Source organism: Excalfactoria chinensis, chromosome 11 (assembly GCF_039878825.1).
Source record: "Excalfactoria chinensis isolate bCotChi1 chromosome 11, bCotChi1.hap2, whole genome shotgun sequence".
NCBI lineage: Eukaryota > Metazoa > Chordata > Aves > Galliformes > Phasianidae > Excalfactoria > Excalfactoria chinensis.
In genome coordinates, this window is record NC_092835.1 from 4,390,252 (window position 1) to 4,412,583 (window position 22,332).

The window sequence follows — 22,332 nt, forward strand, 5'->3', positions numbered from 1 at the left end:
TAAACCCCATTTTTTTTTCAGTTTGTCAACTGCTTTGGTTTATATGGCATGTATCAGAGCAAGGTAGGACAAGAGGGCATCGTATACATTGACATGACAAATATATTATTCATTTTTTCTGTGGTCAGTGATATTGTTACAGCCTACAAAAGTTAAAGCAAAAAAGCCTCTAGGGAGAGAGACATTTTTACACTCTGATTTGGAACTGGATCGAGCTATTAATCGCATCATAAATCAAACTAATCAAAGTCTGTACAGAATGGAGCTGCTGTTATTGTAAGGAAATGGCCCTTCATCTGAGTACAACTGTTTTCCTAATGATTTTTAAAAGGAAATATTATTTCATAAAATCCTGGTGGGCAACTCCTTGTCATAATTCAGCGCAGTTTGGAAGCTGTAATCGATGGAAGCAATCTGAGCTTCCCTTCTGCCGTGAGCTGCTCTTCACACTTGGGTAGGGCCATCATTTCACCTGGTGTGACACGTCCTGCCCTTACACACACTCGTGTGTCAAAGTGCTTCCTTTACACAGGGCCCAGCTGAGTCAATCTTTTCTTGTTTGTGCTGAAAGTTCTGCTCAGGGTCGATTTTTGTAAAAAACAGCAAAATGTGGTTGGGGATCAAATATGGTTTCTATGTAAGAGAAAAATAAGACTGTTGGCTCGTAATTATTTTTGTTCACTACTTTCTGTTTCCAAAAACTTCTTACTCTGAAGTGCTACATTTAAGATACGCCCCTAAACCCAGAAGTGAAGTCCAGGGACCCTCCTGCTCCTCTCTACAACTCAAACTGAGGAGCAGTGATGCAGTGGCACAGCTGCCCAGGGACGTGCTCTTTCTTAGGGAAGGTGTATGAGTAATGTCAGAGAATAACAGTCAAACATGTTTATATACAACAAGGAGTTTTGCTTTAAATATGATGCCACAAAATGGTACTCCTTTCAGCAAGTTTCTCTTCTGTGCCCCTTCTCCCAGTGACATTTGCTTATGTTCCATCTCTTTGATGTTCCCACTGCTATCCTTCAAGCACATCATTACCATGGCAAGCCTGTTTCTTTCTTACTTTCCCCTCATTGATTTGGATGGCAAAAGCCGTCTAAAAGTTCACCTATCAACATTAGGAGCAGAGGCTGTACAGCCAGTTGTTGAAGAGACAATACTCTGCTATTGCTGTTATTTCAGTGTTTTGGAGAATGATATTAAAGGTCTATTATTAGGAATTGATTTCTGGGATATAGTGGAAAATGGGAAGGCATTGCTGGTATTCTGGGATGTGCTGCTGAGCAGGCCTGGAAATTTATTTCCATTGCTCCATTACTTTCTAGCAAAAGAAAACAGCATGAGAAAACAGAAATAAAACCCTGAGTGTAGCAGTGTTTGTTTTAGATCTCCAAAAGATTTGGGGGGGGGAGAGGGGGCAGATATCTGTAAGCTTGTTAACTTTGTTATTAAAAGGTATTCAGAAGCTCACTGAAATATAGCAACTCCCTCAATCCTTTTCCTGTGTGGACCAAAGTTCACCTGGTTATCAGTCAGCCTATTTACATCCACCCTGCTGTCTGCTGTGGCTCCAAATACCTTCAGCATTGCTGTTCAGTAGTGTATGCATGGGTATTTCCCTACAGGTGTTTATATGATTATAGCAAAGCTACTAACAGTAAAATAAGATAAAATAGATTGTTTTTAGGGTTATGGAATTATGTATTAAACTGCATTATTCAGTATTTAATTTTGGCTCAGAACCTGCTGTCTGTGTTTAAGTATGAATTTCCATTTAACACAGCAAGAAATTCAGTACATATAGAGATCCTATGTAGTTTTTGTTACACTTATCAGATTCCCTGTGCTTTCTGCCATGGTTCTTAATCCTCCCATCATTTTGGTATAGCAATGGGATTTGTCCCATTTGCTTTTATTTTCAGTAATAGACCAGATCTAAAATGACTATTAGCAGGGCTCCACTTAATAATCATACTATTTCATTTTTATTAATATTCAGAGAAAACAATAATTATAATTATTTATATTAATGATTTAAATGATTCCAATTCCTTACGTTACATCGATACACCAATAATTCTTAATATAAACTGTAAATTACTCTCAAGCTTCCTCTAATTAGCTTTTTTTTTTTTCTTTAATGGTCTTTTAGGCAGTTTTCAGTTGTGGGGGCAGCATTTCTATTTGCATTTATGTTACGAACGTTTCTGAGGCAGCATTTAGAAAACAACATGGGCCAAAATCTATCAAGTTCCAAATTCAGGCCAGCCCTAATGCTTCCCTTAGTGTTTTATTGGAGCCCAGGTATACAATAAAATTATCACTTCCTTAAAAGCTGCTTGTTTTTTTTTAATCCAGTCAAGAAAACAAGTTGGTTAGTCCTTTAATAGGACCTTGTACTGCAAAATAAACGTAAACTGTTTAAAGATTTCATTAAACTTCCCAAAGCTTATTTCAATGCCTTTCATGGGACAGAGGAAGTTTTAAAAGGTGTTTGGTGCCCTTCCCGTTCAATATTGCTTACATTCTGGGGAAATCAGGAAGCTGGGAACTTATCGCCTTCATTACACAAAGTATCTTGAACAGAGGTCTCTTGTTCATACAAACAGGAATGCAAGTTTAAAAGGTGAACTTCTCTGAACCTCTCAGGATTTACTACTGACTTCTTTAAAGGTAAATGTTTTGTAAATATTGTAGTAAAGCGAAATTTTAAAGCCATTCAGTTGTGTTAGAGCCTCCACCACCGAGCCTTTTTACATATGGATGCCTTTTGTTACTGCCTCTTTATGCAAACAGATCTGAGTCTGTTCTGTTTGACAGAGAAAGGAGCTATGAACCTGCCGGGCTATTGCTGGGAGTAAGGACTGGCCACTGGATTAATCTCTGTGTATGAGAGCAAAAATGCAGAAAACAGCCACATTTTATCTTTTATTTCCCCTTAAGTTGTAAGTAAGGAGAAGTGAAAGCAAGCCAGTGCTCCAAAATGCACCTGGCAGAACTTTCAGCCCTTTAATTCTTATGGCTGGAAACCTGAAACCTGACTGTTGTATGTGAAGTGGTACTTATATCAGTCTTGGATACGATGAAATGAACTTTAAAAGTAGCAAGCCTAAGACACTGCAGTAAACAATGAAGCCGTTTTGTGACACCGGCATGAAAGCTTTAGAAGGTCTTAAAATGTATTTTGACCGTCCCTGAACATTCGGTAGAAAAAACTCAACTCCTTGTAGTGGCACTGAACCAACTTCAGTTGGTGTAAATAGTGCTGGAAGAGCATTGGCACATTTTGTGCTGCAGTCACCCGCACGGAACCACAGGTGTGCTGCCGTTACCAAAATGCATGATGAAAATGCAGGCAGCCTTTTCTAAGCTGCGTTTGATTTTGTAGCATGAATTGGCTTCGTGGCATGTGATAATTTTGTTGGGTAGGAAAAGGTCTGATTTTGAGTCAGCTTTGACATGCAGAACGCTGTGCCGTAATCCTAAATATGTTGGTTACTTTAATTAAATTGGCATCAATGCTGGAGGGCAGGGGATGAACAAAACTATTAGATTGCATGGGAAGGTTTCACTAAAACACAAAGAGAAGCAGGGGTGTTTAAGAGCAAGAGTGATTTTCTATGAGGTTAATTTTATAATGACTGTGGGCAGTGCACACCTTTTCATTTCTCTGCCATGGATGGCTGAGAACTGACAGCCCATGATGTTAAACACACCAAGGAAACCTGCTCTGAGTGAATTAACCATTTTGGATTTGGCAAACGTGATTTACTGAGCTTCTGATCGAACTTAAAATTAGCGTTTCTTACGTTTGTGGGGGTTCCGTGTTTGTGCCTTTTTATTACCCAGGGTTCACAAAAAGGTGTCATAACCAAAATGGCTGTTAACTTCCTTGAACTACTCTGTCAGTTCGTCTTAACTGCGGCTGTGGGTGACAGTCTGTAGCACTGGGCACTCAACATGTTTTGTTTTGCTGAAATAGCCAATATTGGAGGTGCTGGGTTTCGTGGTGTGAGTGCTCACGGGCTGCTCTCTGGATGGAGGCCAAAGGAGCAGTCTCACGTTTGCCAGCAAGCGGCCGTCAGAGGGGAACGACTTCCAGTTGCTCTCAGCCTGGATGGGTTTTAAACAGACAATCTAAATGTGGAGAGCTCATTAAAAGCTTGATTAATTCCCGACCATCCAGCTTCTGGTCAGTAATGTAGCTTTCTGAAATGCTTTTTCTCGTTTTCAAGTGAAGTTCTGTAGAAATAGTTCAGTGCGGTGATGCAAGGAGAGGTGCTAATCATTTATCCTCATATGGAGGTGGGCCCCTGACATATTGCATGCTGTCGAAGAATGAAACAGGTTGGTCTGGCAGACCTGAAGAGCTTGAGTTCATTCACTGGTTAGTGCATCTGAACACTGCTGATGGGGAGCTGCACAGCCAGCAATGTGAAGATATGTCTGTTCATCCTGAGCAGAGAAAGCCCTTGATTTTGTGCCTTTTTTCAGGCCCTTGGGCTCTTCCTTTAAATTACCTGCAGTGTTAATTAGTGGCAATTAATGCACAGATGGAATGATGGATTTGATGCAATCATCTAATGTGTTTTAAGGAACTAGAATTAAAAGCAGGTGTTTGGTGTTCTGGGTTAATTACTGAGATAGTCTTTTTAAACATTAAATAGTTTAAAAACTAAGAGTGATAAATGTTGGTACCAACAGTTTAAGCGATTTAAGTTCTTGGTGTTAATGCCCATGTGTTTGTGTGCATCTGGGAAGGTGGAGTCAAATTTAGGGCCCATCATTCAGATAAAATCATGGTGATTTTATTGGAAGCTCACTGTAAGTCAGTTCATTTAAAATTTACTCAGTTTCTTCTTACTGAACAAAATAATTCCTAAAACTTGCAGATTGCGTTTGCCTCAAATTGTGCTCACACTGAATGTTCTGATGTTGTGTGGAGGTGTCTGGTGGACAAAAAAGGGCAGCTTGGGGAGGAGTCTGCAGGATGCTCGGACAGCCAAACTGGCAATGGGAGGCAGCTCCTAAAGCTTCTCCTTGGATATGTGGCATCTTTTCCATCCGGCCATTACTGCCTTCATGGAACAGGATCTAGCATGTTGTCTGCTCTCCACGACATGCATCCTGCTGCAGGCATTTCTTTATACTCCTTTTGTTCTGACATAGGAAGTGTTTACCACGACATCGCTGCCCACTGAGCAGAGATCATGAAGAATGGAGGCAGTAGCTCCTCAGCCCTTCCTGTGACTGTTGTATGTACTTGAGAAGTACAAGCTACAAGTCTGACCCTAAGTGTGTCATGTTGTGAAACTAGGGAATTAATTAGTACCGTTTATATATTGAACATCTTTATGCAATTCAGCTGGGAACAGAGCCCTTAATTGGCAAAGATTTCATAAATAAAGATTCATAAAGTGATTTAGAAAACAAGCAATTAGGGATCAAGGTATACTTCTACAATTACTGTTTCAGAGTATAGCCTCAAATACCTCCCTGTGCAACAACTGGAGCACTATTTATATTAGTATGAGAGAGACTAGATTTCACTAAAGATGGCATATATCAGTAACTTCAGCATGGGAGATCTGCATACAACTCCATGCTGGAAATGCAGAGTGTCTTTCCTTTCCTTAGCTCTGTTTTTCAGTTTCAGACATGTCAATTCAAAACCAATTTCCATCGCATTCTTTTACATAGAAATCCCAAGCATGAAAAAGTTAGATATATCTGAGCTCCATACTTTCTTTTCTAAGATAATCAATTAGGATAAAAATACTTAAATTAAAATGCAGTGTTTCCAAGTATAACCCACACCTTAGGATGGCTTTCTTTGGCTTCTATGGCTACGTGCTTACCTCTGGGGTCAGTGCATTGTTATCTGAAGTCTGACTCGACAGCAAAATATGTGTGAAACCATCTTCTTTCCGCACCACAATGTCCCTGAACCGGCAGTTACTTTCATTTTGACGCACGCTGTATCTTAGTCTCTTATCGAAGACATAATCTTTTTCCCCATCTAGTTTCCTTTTCACAGTGCTGTGTAGATTCAAGCTTCCATTGGCCAGAGAAGAACCTTTCAGATGGAAATAATCAAAACATAATTATGCCTATACCTTCAAAGAAACTGACTCACACTTTTTATTAGCTCAAACATAACACGATATTTTGCAGTAGCCTCTATGTGATAAATTTGGTAAATCAAGAGTATGCCTGTCTCATCAAATGTGGGCTCAAGCCATTCTTATTATTCCTTCGAGCTTTAGACTCCAAGTTTCCTTTATCAGACAAGCACTAGCCCAAGTGAATTATAGCATGTAGGACTGGTACTCCATACGGCATTCAGTTCCGCTTTGAAAGTGAAAGCAGTTATATCATGGTCCTTCTTATCACTTTGGGATGATCGCTGAATTTTGTACAAAATTCTACTTCAGCTTTGGATGAAACTTGACAAGTTTTGCCCATATCCCATCTTTCAAAGTGATATTTTCTTCCTTTCATGGTGACCAAAAAGTCATTACAACGTGGTAATTTTAACACAAGTTGTCTCTTGAGGAGCATCTCTATGTGACAGTAAGAGAGGGGAGTTCTCACTGAGCAGACAGGTACCTCACCTGGCATTCTTTTCCCTGCCCATTTGGTTAGTGTTAGAAGTTGCAGTTAGCCATCACTGCTGTGACCACAAGCTTTTCCTTGATACATTTTACAGTCACAGTAAGCTGTCTTTCACCTAACAGATATGTTAATATTGGTCGTGTGTATAGGCATTTATCTACATGCAGATATCATTATCACAAACCTCCTTACAGTTATGTTAAGAGATCCAAAATACTGGTATATGGTAAAGAAGTTAAAAAGGCAGAGGGATGAGTGAACATGAAGCGGATGATGCCTTGTGTTGAAGGTGAAGGCACACCAATTTCAAACACAGACGCTAAGAGAATGGCAGATTAATTTGCACAGGTGATCCAGCTCAAACAAATGCCTCATAGAAATACTTTCATATATTTATGTTGCATTTTTCTTTGCTTGAGTAATGTATTCCGTTTGTAAATTAAATATATGATGTAGGAAATCATATGTTGTTCTAACTGTAACTGGGGTAGTGCAAGATCTAAATGAAATATGAGAGGAACATAGGTGGGGAAGTGTCTTTTCCAAGGATGGATGATGAATAGAACAATATACAGTGAGTAAATTGTCTCAGTGTAGACATCCCTATAATCTTGCTGCATCTGATAAACTGGACAAAATGATCAGCAAAATCCAAAGACAAAAATCAAGTGAAATCAGGCCCATTTAGAAGGGCAGTTGCGTGGATGTGATGGAGCTTCTGAAGGCTTGTTGTAAGGCATCCATCTGCCTTTGTGAGAGGTTTAATAGTTAGCACCTGCTGAATGCACACAAAGGTAAACGGTACCTTTGCATGCCAAGATGAAAAATGAATGTGACAATGGAAGAAAGAGGCCGTCACCAAGTAATCTGTCATGCATGGGAAATAAATTAAGGAAGTCACAAATTAACTAAGGAAGCTTTAGGTACTTCTAAATGTGGTTTACCAGCTTAGGAGGGACTACATGATGCTCAGCCTAAGTACAGATAGAAAGCAGAAAATAATCCTTCCTGTAGTGGGAGTTTAATTGAATTATTACTTTGTGCTTAACCACTAGTATGAGTTGGGAAGGTACCTAAGCACATATTTAGAAGTTTCAATATATTTTAAGGGAAATTAAGATATTCCCAGAACACTGGTGCCGTTTCCAAGAATGGCAATGAAAGATGCTATTTAAGGAGGTGTCCCAAGCTTGGCCATTCTCTGTAGTCCTTTCCCCTGTTATCATCCCTACACGTCATACAGGAACATGGGAAGATTCATCCTTCGTGTTTCCTTCAGTATTTGCTTGCGGACCTTTTCATGCATTTCTCTAATCCCTTTTTGAGCCTGTGGATGCTGTCTGTCTCCACAGCCTCCTGTGGTCTGAGTTTGAGAAGTTTAGTAACCACTGTAGAGGGGAGAATTTTCTTTCATCTGTGCTTTTATCTGATGATCCACCAGTTTCAGTAAGTGGCCCCTAGTTCTGCTGTTGAGGGATTTAGGAAATGACAGCTCTGCATTTATTTCACTGGAGGCATTAATGATTTTGTAAACTTTGATCATATCCCCTCTCAGCCTGCCTCTCCCCACACTGAAAACCCTTCTAGTCTTGTAATCCACTTCGCCACTTCAGTCGCCTGTCCCTGCACCTTGTCTAGGCCATCTACTTCCACTGCCATCAAAGGAGAGGAAATGTACTGATATTACTGTTGCTGCTGTTGGTACTAGAAGGTGCCTGAAGAATCCAGACTGAGTCTGGGCCTCTGTTGTACTAAGCACTGCAGAAAACAGATTAGAAGTTTAGAATCTAAGAAGATAAGGTAGACAGAGAGCATGAAAGGAAAGAGCTGCTTCACCTTGTAGGCTCAAGAGTACTAATACTGGTGCCAGGGAAGGGATGGGAATAATGGTGTTGTGGCAAGAAGGTCTGGACTGCTCCTTTTATTAGCAGCACACATTTATGTTAAATGGAAAGGAGCTGTGTGTTTCATTTTTTGTAGGTGAAATAAAACATTGTCCTTTATTCTCAGTGGTGGAAGTGCTTGGTATTCCTGTCAGCCCAACAGCCTTTCTTTTCTCTGTCTCTTTCCTGTCTTTCTTGTGGGTAATGGTTAATACTGTACATACTTTAAAAAAGCATTCTGGTGATAATTTACTAATAATTTCAGACTTCTCCAGCTAAGGGAGCATCTGTAAGATATCTAAAAGCAATGAGTTTTTATCCAAACTGAGAAAGCAAGCATATTTGGCTGTCTTTTACTGCCAGTACATCTCCAGAATAAATAAAACTGAACAAGCTATAACAACAAGAGGAAGCAATGACTAAGTTCATAGAGAATATTTAAATCAAGGGCACCATGAGACTACAAAGATTTCTGTAGTGGAGGAAAACAGTGGTTAGTGATACATGACAAGCAAAAATTCTTCAGCAGATGGTACAGAAATAGAGCGATGTAGGAAAGGAAAGAGAAAATTAAAAGGGGATGTTTCTTGATGCTGTCAAGAAACCTGACAAAACAATCACTTGCAATTACAATGGAAGGAGTGAAACAGCAACGTGATAACAGAAGACAACAAATGTCATCAGAAAGAATGCTTTTGTTAGCTCCTGGGAGCATCAGTGGATGTTCTCCTGCAGAGGTTTTCAGCATTTTCCAATTTGCAGACCCTTAAATAACTGCCAATAAAGATGACGCTGCTCTCCTTACGAAGGGAAGTGTAGATGTCAGGAGAGAGGTTTTGATATAAAAGGGCTCTCCCAACTTCAGCATATGAGAGTGCCCTCCCTCTGTGATGCTGTAAATAGGATTCTATACATATGCTTTCATCTCTCTGGGGTTAATTGCTTGTTTGTGAGAGCTTTATCTATGGTTAAGCAGGAAACAATTACCCATACCCATGTAGATGTATATACATACCAAACATCTTCATCTCTAGAACAACTAAAAATTTCTAAATATATTTTCAGTGCGCTCATCCACTTAGCAATGAGAGGAGGCTGACATTCATTTGGGCTTCACATAGGCAAACTCAAAACAGACACAGATGTCTGCTTGGTAGGATGCTGCCCAGGGCTGCCCAGGAGCCGTGGATTCCGGGAGCCAAACCCAGGCCCTCCCAGCTCTGTCTCTGCGCCGCATTTAGTGCCAGGAGCCCTGTGAGTGCCAGTGGGGCACGCCGGGCTTTTGACTTCCAGACTCTGTGGCAGACAGCCTGAAACCTCTGGCACAGCTGGCTGCCTCCGAGCTCGAGGTGGGAGCCCCGCCAAGCAGACGGCCACAGAACTGCAGGTCTCGGGGGACAGAGCGTGGGGACCTTGGCTCGGATTTGGAGAAAGTTTTGAAACCCAAGATGTTGGGAAGAAAACTTCTGTTCAACACATGGGCATTTTTTCTCCCAAACTTTCTTTGTAATATGTAAAATTTCAGGCTAGTTTTAGTGTGACATTTTCCCCGCAGTGATACTCGCTGGGCACGTGGCAGTGTCACACTGGCATCTACTGTGAGTGTGAATACTGGGAGAGGTCAGTTAATTGTGGTAAATGGTGGAATGCCAGATTCTGTGATTCGACGTTTCGAATGATGCAAAATCCTGTATCAGGAAACATGATTTCTCAAGTTTATAGGGCAGCATTAAGAAAAAAGTCTGGTGGTTTTTTTTTAGGGCCTTTTTCATTAGTTGCTGCTCTGACTTTGGTAGCCTCATCTCTCCTCTTTGTGATTTTCCCCACTGTGCGTGTGCTGAGGATCACAGAGCAAAGCTGGAGGGATTTCCGACTGTGGTGTTGCTGCTGGGTATGGTTTTCTTAGAGGAGGACTGGATTGGGAGTCACAGATCTCCTGCCTCAAGGAAGATGAGCAATGCAAGAGCTGCATGCATCAGCCATGAGGCCAGGAGTTCCAGCACGGCCAAACCCGGGGCTGCTCCGGCACTGCAGCTTCTTGCTGAAACTGAGTGCTCACAGGTGACACTGCTGCTATGTTCTGTGGGGACAAACAGCAGCTCGTTTGACCTTAGAGTTCTTCAGTTCTTTGTTAAAAAACAAGAAATCTACATATGGGAATCAGTGCTGTGAAAAGCTGCATCTTGTAACAGAACTTCCTCAATGAATAACATAAACGATCTGCGGTTAAGTATCAAGACTTTTTGGAGAAGCATCTAACTTTTTAAGCAGGCTCACATGAGCTCAAATTGAAGCGACAGTTTGAAGTGTTGCTGGCATCATCTGGGCTACTTACACTTTTACAGATGACTATATATGCTGTGTATCTTTAACGAGGTAGCTGATGTCTGCGTTGCAAGACCCCAGCCATTCTAAGATGTAATTATTAAGAGTGGGCAAGGCGGCTCAGCTTCCCAAAGCAAGAAGCATTTCTAAGGTTGGTGGTAGAGTGAAAAATGGAAAGCTGGATGAAATAATTTATGTTGACTTCTGAAAAGTTTTTGGCAGGGCGATTCACAAGAAGCTGTTAAGGAAATGAGTGCTATCATGGGCTGTGGAAAGTGGCTAATAAAAATAAATAATTGGAACAAATGGTTACTTTTCATCATGTCAAGTGATTAGTAGTGGCTGCCCCAAGGACCTGCAGAAGGATTAATTTATTTAATGTAGGTATTAATGAACTGAGAAGAGAAGTATGAGAGGAAATTTTGAAGAGAATACCAAATAAGTAGAGTAAATACTACGAAAGATTCTGAAGAGCTCCAGTGAGTCATAACAGAAAGGTGAATTGGCAGCAGTAAAGCAGATTAAACGCATAATGAAAGGAATCATACATATAGCTGTGCTCTAAATTAACTGCGACTGGAAGGGAAAAATAACTAAGAGCAACTGTGTATCACTCAATGAAAACCTTTATGCAGTGTGTAAGAGCAGAAAAAAATAATACTCAAAATATTGTTTTGCCACTATATCAGTAAGCAGTAGGAAATCATTTGGAACAGCTCCTGCTGCTTTTAAAAGGTATTTGAAAAAACACACACACACCAAAGGCAAAGGTCAAAAAATAAGCCCATGAAAGCAACAAAATAAAGAAATACAACCAAGCAATCAAATAGTTGATCTAATAGAAGGTTGTGTATGGAAGTTTCTGCTACAAAGCATCATCTTTGCTGCAAGTTTGATAGGCTGAAGAAAAGATAGGACCTACCTAGATAATGAGAAGCTGTACAGTTGCATTAAACTGTGTGATACTTCACAGAGAATGTATGATTATGTTCTCTGATGGTTTATTGTTTGAGAATTAAGACAGCCAGTAACTATGGGGATTAGAAATGAACTTTTTCTTACAGTCAAGTCATTCTTTTCACCTTAAGGCTGTCTGTATCTTCCACTTAAGAATGTCTTGCGAGTTCTGACGTTTCTAGTCAGTGCCAAAGGTGAGAGTCTGGAAAGTCTGAGTATTCTTCAGTACTGAAGAGCATTAGTCCTGAAGAACTTGTACTCAGACACACTTACCAGGATATGTTAGCAAGAGTAGTATTAATTATGTCATAAAATGCTTCTGATCTTTGTAGACCATTGGGTCTGTGCACGTACAACCGATCAGTGACTTGGCACTTGGTAATAAAGACAAACATAATCTCAGGGTTAGACATAACTCAGCTGTCATTACTACTACACAAATCATCATCACGTCCTCATAGGAACTTTACACTGCAGTGCCATGCAATGAAGCCCACGCTGCTTTCCCTTACTCCATAGAAAAGAGGAGGAGATAAGCCAACTGAGAAAAATGCCATAAGGAATTGGGAAAGAATGTGAAACTTATGTGTTTCTCACCACATCTCTTGTGTAGCATGACAATCACTGTTCCATGACTGGACTTTGCAGTTTCTGCAATTAACCCCCCCCTCAAAAGACTGTAGTTGTTGAAAATCACATACCAATTCCGTTCACAACAGGCGATTCATTACTAACTTCCAACACGCTGGGCAAATTTTGTTCTCCTTCATGATCATTTATATCCACGTTTTGCTGTTGTGAGCCATTCCCAAAATGTCTAGAATCCTTTTCGTGGCTGCCATCTCCATTCTGCAGACCATTCTGTGGCTTTTTCAGTGGCATGATCTGTAAACCGCTGGGAGTAGTTCGGTAAGTTACAGTTTTAGCAGCCCTGTCATTAGCAGATGCTGGCTTTGCTGCGTATCCCCGTTTCTGTTTTTGTAGAGAAGGATTGATTCTCTTCCTTTTGTGTGCTGACCCTTTTGCCTTCCCAGATTCAGAAGGTCTATGTGGTATTTTCTCAAGAGATGACCCTCGGTTTTCCCGTAAAAATTTTGTAGTACTGGTCTGTTTTCCATGTCTCGATCGCTTTTCTCTGCTAACGTGTAGTCCATTGAACTCATCAATAAATTCCTCACAATGTAAGAGATGATGTTCCGGTTCCCAAGTATCTTCATTGCTTCCGTAACCTTTCCATCTGATGAGATATTCCCATTTGCCCTTCTTGTTCTTCCTTTTGTCTACAATCCTCTCCACCTGAAAGAATAAAACAAAGAAGTATCATATTAGACAGAAAAATACTTTGGTTGTGAGAAATACGTTCTTCGTTTGCAGCTACAAAGACCTCCTTGACATTGTAAAGTAGTTTTAGTATTCATGAGATTCAGCCCCTACAATACAGTGCCTAAAATCTGAAACGACTCTGACACTGAAAGCCTACCCAAGCTGGCCAAGACGCAGCAGCCTGTTTTACTGATTAAAACTTATCTTAATTCCATAGGATGCAGTCCAACACCATATTCCCATTGGATCCCATATAGAGCATGCTGACTGCTGATCAGAGTCTAATTGGTGTGTGTATAAACCGCTTGACACAGCATTTAGGAAATGGAGTTACATGTTTCAGTGTGACGAAGAATTCTCATGAACAGACCTGGCAATACATGAGAGGAAGGCAGTAGCCCCAGCGGTATTTTGACAGCAAAGCCATTCTCCCTTCTAAAAATGCTTGGAAAAGATGTAAAATGCCTGATCAAATCTGATCTGGGAACCTGCAATAGCCAATGTGAAAAACAAAACAAAACAAGGCAGAGCCTGAAAATCTGTGATGAAGCCATGATTTCATTGAAAATGTGTTTGTAAAATGAGTCTGGTTTTGTTGTAGTCTTCAGCTACCTCTTCTTTGAAAGAGCTGCCCAACGCATCTTCTGTTATACTGTCACTTCCTGATCATGCTCCTGAATCCACACATGGATTATGTTCTTATAAATGCCTTCTTCATGTCTTGAAACTATCCTGAACAGAGAAACAATTAAAAAACTATATATATTCTATTTTCATTCCTGCACAAAGGGACTACGCTGGTCCGCCTACTGAGTACACATTGATGGTATCACATTGTGGAAAAGAGATGGTACAACTGAAGAAATCTTTGTGCTGCCTCAGAACAGGCAACATCTCAAGTAGAAGAAGAGTGCATATGGAAACCTAAGCATGGTTAGTGATCTGTGCTGACTTGTGAAAGAAACTGGAAGAGATTTATTTACTTTAGGGAAGAGAGAAGATGTAACAATCTGAAGTGAGTTAAAGATAGGTATGCAAAGAAGATAGCTGTGATCCATTTTCTGTGGACTGGACAGCAGATCCTGGTTTTAAATTGCATCGGTTGTAATGCAGATAAGTCATTAGAAAAACCTTTGTGATGGTGAGAATGATTAATCACAGAATAGATAACTTAGGGAAAGTAGAGAGGGCTCCAGAGCAAACAAGTTCTGTTAGACAAACACGATCCACAAGCAGCCGAAATGGGCTGTGATGATTAGAAAACCTTTTGTAGTCTCTCCCAAGCTTCATTTTCTGATTATTGTTTTTTACTTCTTGAAAATGTGGCTCATGAGGGATAAGGATGCCACCAGTATAAAAGTTGTTAAATAAAAGTGCTGTTGTTAATTTAGGAAAAGTAAGCACGTGGATAGCTACTGTAATATTTTGCATTGCTTGTCAAAGAAAAATCATCTCATATGAAGAACAGCAGTGGAATCTGTATGGAGCATTTAACCTTGAAGAAGGGCAATCACAGTGGTGTATGTAATTGTTCACTTTAGCTCTCCTGTTGAAGCAAACCAACAGAATTATTCTGTCTGTTCACTGGCTGGAACTGTACATTCATGAAAATCATGGTGGGTTCCCCAAAGGATTTTAAATGTAATTAGCAGCTCAACATTATACTTCTATCCCAATTCATTTACATGGGAACAGCACTGAGAGATCTGTGTCTGAGTCAGAGTGGACAGCTTTCCTCCATCTCCAGGGCATTCAACTGCAGCACCCAAAACAGCTCTTTGCTGTGCTCTGTCTTGTGAAGTGTCTGCACAGAGCCTCTCCAGTATCAAAGCAAGGAAACATCTTTGCTCTGAATTCAGCACAGTCCCCTTCAGGATTGCTCAGTGTGGAAAAAACAATTAAATGAAGGCAAGTTTGAAAAGAAGAAGAGTACTCAGAAAAAAATGAACTGGCACTTTTCTGTTCCTTTTCTGGGACTTTCAGTTGTTAAACTGATAGACCTGTGATCTTGTTGGTGTTACAGTGAGCAGCTGTCCAAATGATCACTGCCTTTAAAATACTCCTTGTCCTCCTATCTAGCTGGTGAGACCCTACATAGAATCATAGAATTACTCAGGTTGGAAAAGACCTTGAAGATCATCAAGTCCAACTGCAGCCTAACCAGTAGCCTATCTCTAAAAACCCTCTGCTAAATCATATCCCTGAGTACCACATCCAAACGGCTCTTAAACACATCCAGGGATGGCGATTCAACCACCTCCCTGGGAGCCTATTCCAGTACCTAACCACCCTTTCTGTAAAGAAGTTCTTCCTAATATCCAACCTAAACTTGCCCTGGCGCAACTTGAGGCCATTTCCCCTCATCCTGTCACTATCAAACTGTCCACTCGTCCACCACATCAAACTGTGGAACTCCCTGGTGGTCAGTGGTTGTGGATTTGTTAATTACTGCAGCTTGGTATAACAAGGAGCAAAACACACCATATACATAAATGTATTCTGGGGAAAAAAATAAATTGCTGCAAAACTCAACAGACCACAGCAATCACTACTGCAGAGAATTCAGCTGAGCACTCCTCCATCCCTAAGAGCTACACAACACAGGCAACCCCTTCTGCTTTTATTGAGGAGCTTGTACTTGGGAACAAACCGCATCGGGTTGATGCTATATCAGAGCAACTTAGGTCTCTGCATTCCCCCACTTGCTCACCGAAGGAAGAACCTCAGAAAGGATGCATAAATAAGGTGCCGTTTTCAGAAATGCATATCAAAACAGCTCTTCAAGCTCACCTCTTCTCCCTTATGGACATTTGGTTAAGTTTATCCATAACTCTTCACTCATTTGCACGTTGTTGTGCTAATACAAGGAGGGAAAGTGAAGGGAGGTGGTTCCTTGGAAAGCGTTTTATATTTTGGAAAGCACTGAACTGTTTTGGTGATGAGGCATTATGAATTTCAATTAAGAGGATGAAAGGAGGAAAAACATTAGTAGTCTTTGTTTCTGGAAACAAAATACTGGCAATGGAGAATGTGATTAACCAGTTCAAAACAACACATCGTGAGAGGAGAAGTATTTATGAAATTGGGTCAAATTTAATAAATGGTTTCAGAAAAATTATCCAGTAAGCAAATATATTTGGGGAAGACTAAGTATTTCATGACAGCATTTTCAGAACAAAGCTACAAGGGTTTCACTTCAAGTTTAATTGAACAAAACTAAAATGAAAAGGCTAAAGAGGCACTAAGTAAAATAATATACCCAAAATGTTTTGTTTCTGATCAACCCCAACTCTGAAAGGAGTTCGGTTCTCCCCAGCAAAGCCATTTAGATCAGTATTTTTGCTGGGGAGAAAAATGAAAACAAAAAAATGCAGGCTGATCCAAAATTACTGTCATTGAGTTTTTTTGGTCTGGCCACCATAACCGCTGGCTTGACTGATGGTGTACACAGAGTCCGAGTAGACATTTGCCTCTTTCTCACTACTGTCTTATTGCTTGTTCCTAGATGTGTTTGAGGGTGACATCAAACATCCTTGACCTCTCAATATGGTCTCTTCTCTTTCCCAGGGCTTTACGTTCTCCATCAGTTTTTATCACTGTCAGAGTGCCACTGTGTTCTTTCTCTGCATACAGCGAAGTGCTTCAATGCAGGCATAAATATCAGTTTGTTATCCACACCTGGTACAGCTTGTCCCATTTTCCTTATATTTATGGCCCACAGTAATAATAAACATAACTTAAAAATATATATTAAATAATGTATATTTGTTTTAACAGGTAATATATAAAGTAATAACCTTTCTGCATTGACTTCAGGTTACACAAGTTCATGTGAGTTTTCTTAATGAGAAGCCATGACAGCTAGTGATGAATAGAAATAATTTCATTCCCTTTCTAGAACAAACAATGCACAGTCTTGGGAACATGCAGAAAACACCTATGGCTTCACTGCCTGATTTTCCACTTTCCCCTGTTCTATCTCTAGTGAGAACTCAATAAAATCTTCCTGAAAGTGACCTTGGTAGTTACACTTTGCCAGATCTCTAAGTTCGATATATTTGGGTTGGAAAACCAAGTAGTTACATCTAATAAAACTGAAACGAGTGCAGACAAAGTGTAACAGAGGGACATCACAGTTAAGAGAGTGCTAGAACTGACATATACCATTACTTGCTTGGAATCTCTGTCTCTGTCTCTACTAATTCAGGAGACTCGGGGTGCTGATATATTACTATTTGTTTTAAGAGAAGAAACAGAAGAAGACCATAGAGTTTGTGTGTGTGCATTTGCATCATACTCTTCCAAGTAAACTTAGCAGTGTGCACAATGGCAGAAATAAGGTCATAAATGAACTCCTTTTGTTTAAATGATTTGTATTCTAAACTTGATGTGAAGTTTAAAATATCTCAGTTGATTACAGTGCAAATATGAGGAGCTTCAAGAACTTTATGATATAATCTAGTGATCAAGAGCTTATACACGCTGAGTATAATATACAGTTTCCTCCTCCACAAAAGACTCAGGGTCAAACTCACCCACTGAACCACGCAGTGTTATTGTCAACTTAAAGAAAAATGTAGGCCAAGTTAAAAAGGGTAATTCCTCCTGAAGTATTTCTGTAGATACGCGTGTAAAACCAGAGCACAGTGCACTCATCTCACAGTTCACAGGAGCTCTACAGAGCATCCATAAAAAATCTTTATGCTCTCAGAAAATACCTTCCAGGAGAAGAAGAGAAATACCTTCCAGAAAGGTCTGGAGGACCACATGTCTTCTGTGTCATTTCCAAAACGAGTACAAGTCATCCCTTCTTCGTCCATGCATATCTATATAAACAATTTAAACTGTAATCTGTGATGCTCAGATGGTCCCTTTTAGCGTACAGTACAGAGCAGCAGACTGGTTTCAAGACACACTAGAAGAACTGCTTTTCATTACTCCAAATTACAGCACTCATACTGTTTTATATGTTGTTCTTTTTCTTTGGAGGTCTTTGTCCCATGTTGTGCCTCAGGCTGTTGGAAGGGATATAGATGGGTATTTGAAGAAGGCGCCAAGAAAGGCAGTAAGACTTCTGAGAGAGATAAATGCCATCTGATTCAACATGTTTGTTTTCTACTGCCCTAACTACCTCCTTTTTCTTATCTTCTCTTTAACAAATAATGCATTTGTTAGTTCTGAATCTCTTGCTTGCTTGTATATGTGATGTGTTTCTCTTGTAGTTTTATTTATTTTCTCAAAACCTGCTAATCAGAGCATTTGTTCCACATGTAAGAAAAATATGGGAACGTATCTTCTGAAAGGGTCCTTTAGAAAAACAGCGGTGGAATTAATGTTGGGTCTCTCTTCAGATCTGATCCAGCACTTTAAAACAGAGTAGATCTAATCAATGTACCAGCTACAGATGCTTCCCAAGAGGAAAGTTGTATAGTTACCTGGAAGAAATGAAAGCAAAAGGGCTACGGAGTCATAAAATAAATGGGAAGATGTTCCTATTCACAGGTGAAATATCAACAGACATCTCCCAGGAAGTTCAGTGAACACCCTGCCCTGCCTCATGTCATAAAGAGACTGCTTTTTATTCTCTTCCTTTTTTCTCCTTTTATTCTAGTTTTCTGCAATTTTCTCAGAATCAGAAGAGGCACCAAGCTTGCTAGTGACACTAAAAGTTCTGTCTTTTCCTTCACAAACACTCATGAGCCCCAGGTTAAACATGGTTGCAAAGCACATGTCCTGCAACAGGTATATGCAGACTTGAGCCAGACCAAGTTCATGGCCTTGTCTTCTCATTTCATTCCTTGCAGCCTTCTCCTGTTCAGAATTTACTTCATACCCAGTCTCTAAAAGCCATCCTCCTCTCCCACTGTAACTTTAAGGGTATCATCTAAATCATTGTCTTCATTAGGACATTTAGGTTTACGTGTGCAAACAGTGCCTGTAGCAGGAGTGCCAGGGTTTTTTGAGCAGATAGGAATGGTAATAGACATAGGGATCTTCTAATTGTGGAAGGGGATTTTTGTATGGACCAATTCTATCCCTTTGGAAAGGCCTAGAAAATTATAAATGTTGTGGGGACCTGGGAGGGATTTCCTGGTCAACATGTATAGTCCATGTCGTAGACAGTTACATCGTATAAATCTTTTCATACTGGATATGTTAACAATGCAGAGCATATTTCTGCCCTGGGCTTGTTGTTGGTAGGTTGTGTAGCAAACAGCTGGTACTTCTTGAATTTAATCATTCCATTTGAAAAGCAGATCAGTTCTCCAAGGTACAAAGGTGTCCTAAAAAACAGAGATACTCTTGAGCAGTTGGCAGTGGTCATCTTGATAATGCTTTTTATGTATCAGAAGAGCAGTACTATTTCCTTTGCAGTCCAGCTCTGCATCTATGCCATCAAAATAATTGTTTATGCAGAGTGCCCGTTAGGTCTGCTCTTCAGTAAATGGTTTAAATCCCTTTCACTTACAAATGTTAATCAACACATGCAACGTATGTGGAAATTCAAAGAATTCTGTTTATTTTGAAGCATAATGATGCACTGCATTTATCAAATCACTGCATTCTTTTCCACGGTAAATCAGTTCCTGATTGGTTTTGAGGGTTCATGTTTCTAATGGAAGGGAAAGCAAGAAGCATGGCATAGCAAATGTCCTCTGTGTTAAAAATTAAAGTCAGCCATGATCAAACACCCACTAAAATGTGATAGCACAGTTGCTTTCAGAATGAACCTGTTAGAGTCCCGTTTACAACACTTCATTTTGATAAAGAATGCTTTTATTTCCATAGTAAAAGGTGGCTGGTAACTTCTACTACAGTGCTAAATTTGTTTTGTATCTTACAGTGCACACTTTAAATGCAGAAATACCGGGTATTTTCTTGGTGTGCAGACCAACAAAGGAAAAAGTAATGTTGTTCCTATCTACTGCTGCTGAGATTTTAAAATCCAGTTAGTGCAGTCTGATTGAGATGTGGATGAATTTTACTTTAAGCAGGACCATTCTTGTAAGAAGAACATGACTAAGAGATAGATGAGAAATCTAAGTATATAAGACAAAATATTTTGCTAGGCTCCACAAAGAGCTGTCTGTTTTGGGCACATGTATGGCTCTCAGCTATAGTTATGTCATCAGCTTGTTTCTCTGCTGATCTCAAAGGGATTCACTAACTTTCTAACATCCAAGACTGTGTGTGCAGGAAGGCTGTGTCCATCTAAAAGAGGAGTTCAGCACAAGCACAGCCTAGTAGGACCTGATTCTGCCTATGCTTCCTTTACAAGATGTCAGCAGGATTATTCCCAGCTTACTTAGATGCAATAAGATCAAAGTAGGAGTCGCTTCAACTTAAACCATGAGGTATTTTGGTTTTGTCTAAAAGGAGTTTGTAGGTACAGGACTTGAATGGGCTCTAAGCAGTGTTACGTGAACACAGAACTGTTCTCTCAGTAAAACTGGCTGGAATGCATTAAAATACTCAAGTTTTTAAACAGACATGGAAATGTGTAAGCAGTAGTAAAAAATAAGAAATTCAATGATTATCAATTTCTGTAAAAGTTACACCTGAAACGATTAGAAAAAATTAATGCTCTATTTTCTGTTACGTTCATTTGCAGTTTGGTCTCCTGTTACCTCGTTCGGTCCCAGCTTATTTTCGTGTTCTGTTGTACCATTTGCTCAGTCTTTTTCTGTACCATATGGCCTTCATTCAAATTCATCTCAAGGCCAGGTCTTCAGTTCAACATGTTTACATGCATCCCAAAGCTTAGCCAGAAGTGAAGATTCCACACAAAAAAAATAATACAAAGCTTCGGCTATAGTACCGTATAAATAAATATTTGAACTGCTCTGCTGTACTATCACCCAGTGACTCATTGCTTTATAAATACTGCTGGTAGGGCCGTCATAAAATAAACCACATGTTCTTGTGTGGTAGGTAGAAAAATATTTTCTTATCCCTTTTACAGAAGAGTGGTAGACATGAGCCCAGAGAAGTGGAGCTCAGTTTTGGAGGAGCTGTTGGCTTTGTAGAGGTTTCCATAGGTGCTGAGGACATGATTTACGTGTTGGCAGGAGCTTCAGGTGCTCAGGCTTCACCAACTTCATGCAGCACGATATCTGCGAACTGTTCAAATGGCAGAGCTCTGATGCCATGTAGAAGATGAGAGACATGGAGAGGGCACAGAGTATGGGGGGGCTTATGAGGTGACACTGGGCAATCCAGGTGGTTGTTGTACAACACCCGCTCCTTACTGAAGGGATTGCAAGCTGCACTGCAGAACTAAATTCTGCAGTGATCTTGAAAGAGGACAAAAAACAGCTTAGCAGGTATTTCCAAGGAACTTGCCTTGTGCTGCAGTAATATCTTGGGAAAAATGAAAGCTGTTTGTTGGAAAACATGTTGAATGGACAATGAAGAGAAGGTAGTTACTCCCAAGTAAGGGATGTGGAATAGCAAGTTCTTTTGGGGTAAGCTGTGTGAAGTGACGGGATATGTTCTCCAGCTACTGTAATACAGGGATAAGCACATATTTTTGAAACAATCAATGCATATTTGACAGAGCAGCAACCCCAAAAGAATTTCCAACCTACAGGCCTGGATATGAGCAAGGATGGTATTTGTGGCTGAGCCAGGAGGGAAAGGACAATGAAGAATGCTGTCCATGTGCATTAATGGCTGGTCAGGGATGAGGAGATGCCAGATAAATCACATCTCCATTTTTGCTATCCAAACTAGAACAGGAGGCAACTGGCTTGGAGCATCCATATAGCAAAGGTAGTGACAGCCAAATTTGGGAACAATACCATGTGGGGATGGGCTTTAGAAGGAAAAGGCTAAAAGTAGGAGATGTTGTACAGTATAGAAGAAGGTTAAGGGGAGATCGTTTGAGTAAAAAGCTGCAGTAATGAGAGAAGCAAAGTCATGAAACACAAAGGTTTCTTTCAGAATTCAGTAGAGTTTCTCATTTTCTTGCTTATACAAATGAAGCTGATGTGACAGCAGAATACAAAAGTGAGCCAAAAAGAAAGATAGAGCAAAAGGAAGAATAAAGAAACATGCTTTGGGCAACTATAATGGCATGATAGGAGCACAGAATTTCACAATATCCAGGATGCCATCATGACTTCATAGAAGAATGGCACACATCGTTTCAAAAATTATCTGTGAAAGAGTATTTGTCAAAAAAGAAGAATAACACACCATTAGTCCCCCAGAAACAGTATTCAGATGA

The 22,332-nt window shown here is 40.1% G+C and overlaps 1 protein-coding gene across 1 annotated transcript in view; it reads right to left on the minus strand.

The window, feature by feature from the left end:
- Positions 1-22,332, minus strand: part of CDYL2 (chromodomain Y like 2) — a 52,885-nt gene that overhangs the window by 12,058 nt on the left and 18,495 nt on the right. Inside the window, exons 2-3 of the mRNA XM_072346795.1 lie at positions 12,482-13,076; positions 5,859-6,076 (exon numbers count right to left, since the gene is read on the minus strand). Coding sequence (XP_072202896.1) covers positions 5,859-6,076; positions 12,482-13,076 — 813 coding nt within the window. The remainder of the gene's footprint in view (positions 1-5,858; positions 6,077-12,481; positions 13,077-22,332) is intronic.